This window comes from Chiloscyllium plagiosum, chromosome 3 (assembly GCF_004010195.1).
Source record: "Chiloscyllium plagiosum isolate BGI_BamShark_2017 chromosome 3, ASM401019v2, whole genome shotgun sequence".
Classification (NCBI taxonomy): Eukaryota; Metazoa; Chordata; class Chondrichthyes; order Orectolobiformes; family Hemiscylliidae; genus Chiloscyllium; species Chiloscyllium plagiosum.
In genome coordinates, this window is record NC_057712.1 from 94,870,373 (window position 1) to 94,882,750 (window position 12,378).

A 12,378-nucleotide genomic window follows, 5' to 3' on the forward strand; every position below is an offset into this window, starting at 1 on the left:
TTTCAAAATGATGGATAGTAGAACTGGGAAACAAAATGATTTCCATTTTAGGCAACATTAGTAAGTTCAAGGCCAGGTAGAAAACAATTAGATGCAGCTCCAAATTGCCTGAAATCAGTATTAACAATGTGTCTGAGTTCCATTGCTGAAGGTCACTCCATAGTGCATGAAGTCAAATTTTCCATAACAGCCATTGAACAATTGGCATTTAATAAACAAAGTTGTGTTTTATTTTCCCTAAGGGGCAGGGCACATTATAAACTGGGCTAACTTGCCACTGCAATCTATGGAAGCCAGGTATAGTACACACAATGCTTTTAGGAAGGGTGTTCCAGAAATTTGAGTGATGATGAAGTAACAGTGATATTGTTTGAAGCCAGGACGGTGTGTGGTTTGCAGATGATGGTGATCCTATATACTTGCTGTTCTTGTCCTTCTAGGTAGTAGAATTTGCAGATTTGTACAGTTATTGCGACTGTCACTCTTTGTTTGATGTACACAGCTTCCTAACAAAGATTCATTGTTAAGTGAATAATGTCTGCTCTGCCTTAGCCATGTTGGATGATTGCTGTAAATCCAAGCATGTTGTAAATGGTAAACTAGTCACAGGATCTCAACATCCTAGGTGTCCATAGCTCCATTACAAGAACACCTCCAAGTGAGATATGAAGATAGCAGATATTGGCACTAGCTATTGTTGTCCCTCTCTTTTGGAAAGGCATTGGAAGGGGCAAGCAGAAATGACAAGATCAACTGGCCAAGAATAGAGTCAGAGGATGCAAAGACCAGCAAATGGTACACCTTCTCAGGTCACTGTCTTTTTCAGAAGAAGGTACAGCAGGGTTTGCCATACTAGAGTGGGGCTATTGAATCACATCAAGCAATGCTTATTATAGTTGGTGACCCCAACGTAAAGCATCATCCCATGAGATGAGAAGGTTGCCACTAGTTCTAGAACTGATGAAGGGCTTTTGCCTGAAACATTGATTTTACTGCTCCTCGGATGCTGTCTGAACTGCTGGGCTTTTCCAGAACCACTCTAATCTAGACTCTGGTTTCCAGCATCTGCAGTCATTGTTTTGACCTAATTCTAGAACTGGTCTGGTTTTTGCATACATTAACTCTGGCTCTGACACTCAATCTGCAGGGTTAGCCTACTGGGGCCATAATTAGGACCCACCATTGGCTAACAGTGGATGGGCCCAAGTTGGAGATTACTCTATAATTTGAGATACCTTCTGTAGTATATTAGATTGCATATATTTTGCAAAAAAACTAACTGTCTTATCACTGTGGGTGTGGGTCAGAAATGTAACCTGGACCATTAAAAAAGGAGACAGTTTTTATTAACTTTTTAAAAATGGTCCTGTGTACAAGAATCAACAAGTGGGAAATAAATGCTTCATTGTGACGGGACCCAGCACTCTACTTTGTAACTGAACACTTCTGTAGTGGTTTTTCCAGCTTCTTTGACTTTGGAGATACCTTCAATGGCTGCAGAGCAAAGCATGACAGCAAAGCAAATTAAGGAAGTTCTCACTAACTGTGGAACACCTTTCAACATCAGCAGCAAGAGTTACAGCTAGCTGCAAAAGTGGGTTTCAAAAGTGTTGTCTGAAATTTGATGAATTTCTGCAATGCATCTTGTAGATTGGAAACACTGCTGCGACTGAGCGTCAGTGGTGGAGGGAGTGGATGCTTGTGGATATGGTGCCAGTCAAGCAGACTGCTTTGTCCTGGATGTTGTCAAGCTGCTTGAGTGTTGTTGGACCTCCACCCATCCAGGCAAGTGGGGACTATTCTATTACACTCCTGACTATAGAATGTGGACAGGCTTCAGCGATTCAGGAGGTGAGTTACTTGTTGCAGTATTCCTCGCATCTGACATGCTCTTTCAGCTACTCTGTTTATGTGGTGAGTCCTGTTGAGTATACCAATATACATCAAATTACTGATTTTTGAGGTCAGTAATTTTGCAAAAAAGTGTAGTTTATAGCAGAATTATAACAAACCTATAAAACTGCCCAGAGAATGATTTTAGATAATTATGCTGAAATATTGTCATAACTTTGTTTCCTTCATATTATTCTTTGACTCCCAACTCTCTTCTTTAGCTATGATTGTGGGGCATTCAAGGTTGACAACGTTATCAATGCTACTCCATTACTCACCTTCAGTGACAATGGTTTGTCAGCTCTCAGAAAGGAATCAAAAGCGATGTTAAGATAATCAGTTAGCTGCTAATATATTAACTTTTCAATGATTATAGCAATGTAGCATATTACCACAAAGATGTCTTCTAAATTTATAATTTGCACTGTGCACAGAAAATCTCATTAATCCTATGCCAAGAAAGAGGGATTTAGATTTCTGAATGCAATCTTATCTCTTCTTTAAGGTAACGTTCAATTTTTTGTGAAAGAACTGAATCCAATTCAAGGTGGATCTTAGGTTGATCTTAATATAATATTTCAACTTAGAGTCCACCCTGCCATCAAATCCATGCCGAGCATTAAGCTAAAGTTGCTCCCGACCTCTACTGGAGTTCATTATAAGTGCCAAGTGTTACATGGTGTGTTAATATGGGGAGGGAATGTGATCTCTTCAACTGATTTGCTAACTTGCGATATAGCTTAGGTTCCAGATTGAAAGGTACATCATCCAAAGCAAACATCCTTCCTTGAAACACAAATGTTCAAAACGGGAATAAATATAGCCCATTTATAACAAATACATTACAGTCTACAGAAGTTGTTTCCAAGCAACATGTTATGGATACATATAATATTTCATATCAATCTTTGAACACATAATGGAAAAAGTTGATAAGTGACAGTTGTATTCTTTCTCAAGTAGAACCAAGTGTGGATTTCTGATGACTTTGAGCAATTGCTGGGGCATCAAAGAAAGATATTATAATTCCAAAAAATTATGAATTAGGATTTATTTGGAATCTGAGGTAAAATTGTGACTCACTGCACCCAGTTTGTGGATATAAAATAGATACAGCCAAGCAAATTTCAGAGACTAATAGCTTGTGTTCTAAGAACAGCAGAGAGCTATGCAAGCCAATTTTAGATCAGGAAACTTTTCAGGCCTCCTTAGCATTTAGATAGAATGGGCCTGAGGTGTATTTAAGTGTGGGGGAGGAGTTCAATGCCTGTTTTAAGGTGTCTTGCAGAAATTAAATAAGAATGATCAGTCTCACCTTTAGGAGTGTTACACATAGGATTCTTCAGTGGCTGCCAACACAAGGTCAATAGCTACTCAACATGTGCGTTCTCACAATTACAATCTTTATTATTTATATAACTCAAGTGCAACAAAGCATCCCAAGGCACAACAAACAAAAACAAAGAATGAGACTGAGGAGGAGTCTGGCCAGATGATCAAAAGCTTTCAGGAGAGACATGACAGGTACTAGCAGCTAACCCAAAGTAAAAGAGAGCTTTGGGACAGTCATGTGATTCTAATGGTTCAGCAGTTGAAGATGAGCAACTAACAATTTGTACTCTGGTCATGCTATTTAAATTATGTGGAGTGGCATAATGGATAGGATTATATAACTGAAGGTGAGGGTCAAGGTTCTGAAATATGAAGAGTTTTATTTCAGCGATGAGACTTGGAATTAGTGTGCTCTCAGGATCTGCTGTTCCTAAGCCTGAGTGGTTGAGTCAGTAGAGGTAGAAGTTGAACTAGGATAGTTTGGATGAAGCACAAGCAGTTCATCTGTTGTTGGTATTTGGGGTTTTGAAGGCAAGCCATAGGAAGCAGTATTTGTCAAGTGCTCTGCATCTCGGGATTGCATTATAATCCAAAGCGATAAAATGAAGATGGCGTGATATGTTCATCATGCAGTAAGCGATTCCAGATATTAGTACCAATGCAGATTGTTGTTACTTAGGGTATAGGTTTGCTCGCTGAGCTGTGGGTTTGATATCCAGACATTTCATTACCTGGCTAGGTAACATCATCAGTGGCGACCTCCAAGTGAAGTGAAGCTGTTGTCTCCTGCTTTCTATTTATATGTTTCTCCTGGATGGGGTTCCTGGGGAACATATAAATAGAAAGCAGGAGACAACAGCTTCGCTTCACTTGGAGGTCGCCACTGATGATGTTACCTAGCGAGGTAATGAAACGTCTGGATATCAAACCTACAGCAGCTCAGCGAGCAAACCTACACCCTAAATCTCAACCTGAGCTACAAACCTTCACAAACCTTGCATTGTTGTTACTGTTTATAACAATCGGAGGTTCAAGCTAAGACCAATTGAAATGTAACATGATTTGTTCTCTTCCAAATGATAAAATTTGACGAGAATGGAAAGCTTTCCATTAATGCAGAAATAAGGAAACAATCAAAGATGGGGTTGCACTATGACAAGATGAAGAAACAATAACTAGCTCAGAACACAAAAATGACAGGCTGAAGAGGAAATTACGCACCACCTGATATCACTTCGCTAATGACATCGCTAAAAATCATAAGATATAACATCAGTGAACATTTAGACAGTGTTCATTAAGTAAGGGAGTGGAATGCAGATTTATCAGGGGCAAATTATGCGATATTAATTGCATGTGTTTTTATAAAGGAAGTCATTGACAGTTGCGAACGAAACGTGTGCAGACTCAATCGCTTTCAGTCTCCTGAAGTGCAGTGCAAGGTAAGCTAAAAGGACTCAGTGCACAACTTAGACTCGGTCAGATTTCACCAATTCGCTTCTCCAAACTCAGAACCAGCAGCCAATTCGCTCAACAGAAATATTCCAGGCCTCAAAACCTAAATTAAAAAAACGAGAATACAAAACCGAAGCTGTTTAACTCTGCATGGTTCTCAAATAACGGCGAATAATTTGTCACTTTAAGGCCATGGGATTCCAAAGAATCGACTTGGAAATTTACAAACTGGCCAATCTGTCAGACCCAGTTCAGTGATTTCACATCGAGCTCATTGCCTGGAGTTCATACCAAGGAACTTCGGATAACTGCCTAGAGTAGAGCTGACATGTCAGTGTTTCGTATCGATACTCAGCTTATTAAATACATAACCCCATTGGTTGCATTTATAGTATAAGTTCACCTCGACTCTCGATTAAAACACTTCTCCTTGCCTGATAATTCTTGGGTTTCATGGTCACCACATCCCAATATAACCAGGCCGTCTTTTCCAGGTTAAGTCGTTATCCAGTGGACAACATTCGCTGCCCCTTCCCGTCACACGAACCCTTCCTAAACAATTGACTTCCATTTCACAGTGGGCTAAACTTAAAACAACAGGGGTCGAACAGCCCTGATCAGATCGGGATAAGTGAAAATCCCAATTCAGGAATAAAAAAGAAACAGCCCCATGTCACTTCCATCCTTCTGGGTTCGGTGCGTCGGGCCGAGAGTGAACCTGATGATGAGCTATTAATCTCCACAGTTTGGGAACTTCTTTTCGTTTACAGAATCAATCATTTCTGCCATAAATCTTGTCTGCGGCCAGTCATCTCCAGCTCCACCTGCACAAACAAGTCCAAGAACAGAGAAAAACAGGCTTCATAAATCTCGCACCGCTGCCTTTCCACTTGCTGAATTTACTGCCTCGTCGTTTTACATTCCATAAAACACTGGGTCTGCGGATATATTCCCACAGCGCTCAGCTGCAGCATGTCACACAGGGAGCAACTCAGGCAGCAGCAGCAAGGTGTGTGAGGACATTCCAAATTCAATCGACAATGCCAGGCAGGAAAGGAAATGTGTGGAAATCAGGAAACGATTAGCGGCGAAGTGGAAAGTCTGTGTTTCCCACAGCATGCGGCATGTTCTAGATCTATATTTCCTTGTCACCCAGAACAGACATTGATGTGAAGACACGGGACAAGGTGAATTCACCCCTGCCATGCTTCTCTGTAACAGTTCAGCAGTCCAGATATTCCAGCTAAAGTTTTAGGCATAGCGAGAAGGCGACCTCACATCATTCACTCCTAGTGCCTTGTCTTGTTGTTTTGTGAAGCTGGCTATGTCAGAGAGTTTACTGTAACATCCAAATCAGCGTTAATGATGGGCCATCCTGTTGCATTTTTAGCTGATGAAACAAAATACTGAGACCGCACTGTGTGCACAATCATATAGAGAGAAACACACAGACACCCACCCACACACACACAGATACAAACACACGGACACACACAGAGACACACTCACAGGGACACACACACAGGCAGACACCCACACACACAGACATAGACACACACACATTTCCAACTCCTGAAATTGTTCTGGCTTTTGTCCTGGAAGAACTCGGACCACCATATAAAGACAACGCTGCTGAATACACCATGGGGACACCATGTTATCCCAGGCCTATCCGCCAACAGAAATAACGGTACAGTTTTGAAACTTCATCCATAATTAAAGATTGTCGGATCCCACCCGCCATAACTTCAAAAAGATTTGCACTCATATAGCGCCTTCTGTGGTCTCAGACTACCCCAGGTCCTTTCGAATCGCGCGCCGAAAGCAAATGCAGCAAGTCCACCAGTGCACAGTAAGATCCCACAAGCAGCACCCACATGACTGACCAGGTCATCTCTCTCATAGTCAGATAAAACTGTTAAGTTTAGTTTATAGGATCTGGCGGTTGTGTTTTTTTTTAAACTAAATCTGTCAGCGCCTTGCTTTCTTTAGAAATGAAATGTCTGCTGTCGAGTGAACAGGGTGAAGGACCCTGTTACTGACTCCCAGCCCTACCTTCTCTATCACTTGGAAGGGGATGTAAGTGATACTCTGTCACCTACACGGCCAACTCCAGCATGGAACAGAGAATCTCCCTGGACAGCAGAAATATTTAAATGTCAACTCGACAGAACTTTAGAAGAAAGTTTTCAGGAAACGAGACCAAACACAAAAGCTGATAATTCGGTGCAATTAAATACAGAAACTAAACTATTGCTTCTTTTCCATGCATTTCAATATAAATGTCTTGAACTTCACGGAATAACTCAGAGCATGTGAATGCCACGATATATAAACGGGGGCTGATTGGTGAGTGCTCCAGGTTAACCACAGAGAATTGATTTTTCTTTAATCTTCCTTGATGGACTTTGCGCGGGTCTTGCGCTTGTCAACATCGACTTGTCCCTCCTTTCAAACGGCGAGATCCCGCCTCCAAGTGAGCCGAGATAAATTCCGGGTGTCGCATCTCAATCGCGGGGTCTTCACTCAAACAGAGTCGAGGGGAATTCACTGCAACTGGAAAAGCTACACGCTGCGAACTTTCTCATCGCCTTTTCTATCTCTGAACGCCAACTTTGCAGGAGATCCTGGCGGTACCATGTCCACTGGGTCCGTTAGCGATGCAGAAGACCTTCAGGAAATGGAAGTGCTGGGAGCAGAGGGCGACTGCGACGGGCTAAAGAGGAAATCGAACAAGGATTTCTGCACCTCCAACGACAGTAATGAAGACAGCTCCAACTATGAGCACGAGTCCCCAAAGAAAGGCAGGGGGGCTTCGGGAAAGGGCCGCAAGACGGCCTCCAAGAAATCCTCTCTGAATGGGGTGACCCAGGAAGGGAAACAGATCCAGCGTAACGCTGCAAATGCTAGGGAGAGGGCCAGAATGAGGGTGCTCAGTAAAGCCTTCTCCAGGCTCAAAACCACCTTACCCTGGGTGCCACCAGACACTAAACTCTCCAAACTCGACACCCTCCGGCTGGCATCCAGCTACATAGCGCACCTCAGACAGATTCTAGCCAACGACAAGTATGAGAATGGCTACATACACCCAGTAAACTTGGTAGGATCCCACCTTCTAAACAACATAGGTTTACTCCTGTGTCTGTCTGTGTGTGGTGCGTTGGTGTAGTTAACGATTGCGTAGTTTTGTGTATGTTTAAATATATATATTAAGGAGTACATAATATGGATGTTTCTGTCCATTCATATATGAGGCTATATTGACCTATATAAGTAAATGTATATGCACGTGGGTATATGAAGAAGTTTGCATCAATTTGCGTATGCATCTGTCTGATTATATGGTTGGGGGGCTGTGTGATTATGGGGATTTAGGCCTGTGTGATTACGGGGATTGGGGTCTGTGCGATTATGTGGATGGGAGTTTGTGTGATTATGGAGATTGTGGTATGTGTGATTGTGTGGATGGGAGCTGTGTGATTATGGGAATTGGGGTCTGTGCGATTATGTGCATGGGGGTGATGGGAGTTTGTGTGATTATGTGGATGGGGCTTTGAGTGATTATGGGAATTTGGTTCTGTGTGATTAAATGGATTGGTGTCTGTTTGATTTTGTGGATTGGTGTCTGTTTGATTTTGTGGATTGGGGGCTGTGTGATTTTGTGGATTGGGGGCTGTGTGATTATGTGGATGGATATCAATATTTGTGTGTTGTGTGCTTGTATATGTGTGTGTACGAAAGAGAGGGATGATGCGAATCGGTTTGTATCACTGAATAGAGTAGGCTATTCGGGGAGCTCTATTGCAATCCCTGTGTACTTAGATTACTCGGCAGTTTTGTATTTATGAAGGCGGCCAGAAAAGCAGACCCGGGTTTCTACTCGACAACTCGGAGACAGCGAACACGCTGCCTCACCGACGCAGAAAGTCTTTTTCCATTTAAAATCACTGAGATTATTGCAGTTTTTTGTGGTCAGAAAATAATAATAATTGATGTGAGCACAGTTGCCGGAAGTGAGGAGTTTAGTGTGCTCCGTACACGAGGTAAAAGAGAAGCTGACTAATTGCAGAGGTTGATCGTGTCAATTTAGCGAATGAGTCTTGCAACATCCATGTGAAACATAGACGGTGCTCCCAAAGTGAGGAGGTACCGAAACGTGGGTTAAATTGAACAATAGCGATAGAAAATAAATGTAATCCCGTGTAGATTTACTGGAGAAATATTGTAGGTAAGTTCCAAATAAGTGCAAAGGATTTTGACATAAAATATTTGGTGAGGCAGTGTGGTTCCACAGTATAAGCGGAGAGATGTAAAACAGTACATAAACTTTACCCAATTAAAAAAATACTGTATTACATTTTCAACTGCCAGTTACACACCACTTTAATTAAATAATAATTGATATAGCTAGTTGGTGTCAAATGTTGAAGGGTGGAAATGAATTTTAAATATTTTAATATCCCGTAGGTTTGGGGCCGAATTGTTTGAATTTTCTTGTGTCTCATTTAAACAATAATCTTAATTCGTGCTTTTCTCTCCCCTCTGCACAACGGTAGTAACCTCTGCAGGAATTGTAACAAAACCAAAGGGAAGTTTGTGAAAAGCATTGAGTGTAGATGTTGTGGAACTCCGCTGAATATTTGGGAAATGGCGGGGCATTTACAATATCTGTTTGACACGCAGCAGTGGTTATTATCTTGCCCGCTGGAATCGTTTTGGGAAATCAGATTAGCTCATTGTAATGGAGAACAAAATGAATTCCTAGGAGGCTGTTCCAGAAAGTGGGAAGGGTGATAACTTTAACCGTTTCGCCCGTGTTTAAGGAAATGCGGATTTGCAGTTTCTCGGTTAAAATGGCAAAATTCAACCCATCTTTCAAACTCAAATCTCATGAAAAATCATTTGAGCATACTCTCGTTAACTGAAACAAAGGAGCGCTCCAATTGTATTACACCGAAGATCTCTGTGAAGATCAAAATGTATAAAACTAGTGTTTTCCCATCAGATCTTGTCCCTGTTCATTTAAGAAAATATGAACAGAGTAGCAATTCTTAATACTGACCTCTTAGAGAATTCAGTTTCAATTTTAATAGAACAATTTTTCGATAAATATAAAAGCACTACAGCTGTAATGGTTCGTAACCAACATCATCTTATTCCGGAATAGTTATTCCCGTGTAGTGTTTAAATCGATACAAGTTAAACAAATTTTCACCTGAAATATCTTAGTGAATTTTGTGAACAAATCCTTGGTTTCATTTACTCAAGATTTAAGAACACGATGGAGGCTTGAAATTAGTGGAATGTGATGATATGCTGTCTCCCATTGTCAAAATCCAAGATCAGACCAGTTTCAACCATGAACCAGATCGATTAAACTGATTCCTTCGAATGTTGAATTGCAGCCCGTCAGTACCACTCAGTCTCAATTCCAACTGTCTTGATGCCTGGAGGGAATTTGTTCTATGCTAAAATATTTGTGATCTGCTACTTTAGAGATACGAACTTAAATTTGTAGCAATTTAAATTCAATAGAAACTGTCATGAAAGAAACCAAATTTGAAGTTACAATATTTCCGTTGTCCTAAACTATGCTAGTGTTTGAGGTAGCCGTTTAAGCTGCATTAATGTTCCTATTATCTTCGTTTATAATGTGATGTGACAATAAGCACAACTCGATTTCACTTCTTGTTTCATCCGGTTGCTTTATCTTTTCCCCAATGTTCGCACTAAATGAAAATTGTCTTCTATTGGTAAAGATTCCACATCAACGTTCTGACAATGATGTATAAATAGCACTTCTTTGGTCAGGTTGGGATTAGACTTGGATGGAGATATTTCATCTCTTTAGCTGCAAGCTTGTTGGTTTGTTGCTTCATTTTATGAACTCTTTAGATCAGGGGTAATGTAAAAGGAAAAGAAACGAAACCGGACCAGCTAAGGAACCTCTGATTTCTTGTTGTCCTGAACAAATGGCACCAACCTTTCTTTCCTTTCTATTCTAGACGTGGCCGTTCATGGTGGCCGGGAAACCAGAGAACGAGCTAAAAGAGGTCGTGAACACGGCCCGTTTGTGTGGGACTACGGCGTCGTGACAAAAAGAAAATTCCCGCTCAAATGAAGCCGGAGGATAAACGAGAAGCTGATAAATGGACAAACGATGAGCTAAAAGCCGGCCGGGCCCTGTAATCATCTCAGCCTGGGCTCTATCACAGGAGAATGTTCTTACACTCCTATCATGTCGATATTGTTCCAGTACTTTGCTGGTCAAAGTGCCAAAAAGGGGTTTAAACGCCTTCATTTGTAATAGTGACAGACTTTAATGTCGTGCAAGATAATGTAGGTATGTTGAATTTCAGCACTGGCGTTGACAGTCAGTTGCCGTGTAAGGAAGCATCATATAAAAGATATATATTTTCTTTAACCGCAGGTCTTTTCAAACCATGTAAATAAAAGTTTGCTTTATATTTAAACGTCTGGAGCCGTGTGGGTACATCTTACATTCTTTCTCACCTGAGGCCAGTCATATTTATTGTGTATGTCTAACCGCATGCTTGGGCTGTTTCTACAGATCCCAACCTCCACAATAGACGCAACCAAGTGACAACCGTAATGATTTGTTTATTTCCCCCACTAAAGGGATAAGCAGGAGATATCTCTTGTTATTGAGTCAGGACTGAAAGAAAACAAACATCTGCACCAGCTCAGCATCCTTGGAGTTCAGGCTCAATCGCTGACCCTGTGCAAAAAAAAATTGTCCTGGTTTTTAAAAAATGAGCCGAGGAAACCTTTTAAGCACAATGTTGCCTCGGTAACATAGAGGCACGGCGGCTGTAGGCTTTACCTTCGAGGCGACTCTTAACAATAACGCGGTTACGTTCTGCAAAGTCTATTCTGCCAAGTTGCAGGGAGGCTAAACCGGTTTCTGGCCGAGGTGACGAATTTCAGATTTCAGGTACCATCCAGAAACAGAATCGCTTTATTGGATTTCCCCTGACCTGTTAGTAACCAAGCCACATGGTTTGGCAGGGACCTCCCGCGTCCATTGCGAGTCTCGGCTGGTTGTTGATCCCAGGCAGGTTGGCAAGGGTCAGCAGCTTTGGCCGGATGGACAGAGTATACAATCCACATCACTCTTCAGCAACAGACTGTTAGTGCGTTGGGCAATCCCCCCCCAGATCCCATTCACACCCGATGGCTATTGGTAGTGCTATCAGAGATATCCATTTGTCTATGAAATGAATTTCACGGTTGGTGAATAGATTAGACCAGTTTTCGTCGTGTGGTTCTTTGGTGAAAACTTCAAGCACTAAAATATGATCTTTAAGCGGAAACACGGGGAAACGCTGAAGCAAGAAGCTTTTTGCTGGTGGCATTGTAGCGCACTCTCGGTGTGGCGGCCTTGAGACATTGGCTTTGAAATTGCCTGCCGGCACTCACTGAAGAGGCGCTGCAGGGTCGACAGCGCTTTCGCTAAAGTCCTACCCCAACAGTCGATGGTGAGTTCAAGTGCTACTTAACGGGATAGCACCACTTAAATGGATCTTCACCATCACAGCTGGGGCTTTGAGGATAAGCTCTGAAACACATCTGGAGGCATTTCAGAGACATTTTTTCACGATATCGCGGAGACATCATTTATTCTGGAAATTATCTTGAGTACTTCACCTACTAGTTCCGTGCTCCTCAGCTTTACAC

The 12,378-nt window shown here is 41.8% G+C and overlaps 1 protein-coding gene across 1 annotated transcript; it reads left to right on the plus strand.

Moving 5' to 3' along the window:
- Positions 1-7,148: 7,148 nt before the first annotated feature.
- Positions 7,149-11,157, plus strand: tcf21 (transcription factor 21). Its single transcript, XM_043686623.1, has 2 exons — positions 7,149-7,780; positions 10,686-11,157. The coding sequence occupies exons 1-2, from the start codon at positions 7,319-7,321 to the stop codon at positions 10,773-10,775; spliced, it is 552 nt and encodes a 183-aa protein (XP_043542558.1). The 5' UTR covers positions 7,149-7,318; the 3' UTR covers positions 10,776-11,157.
- The last annotated feature ends 1,221 nt before the right edge of the window (positions 11,158-12,378 follow it).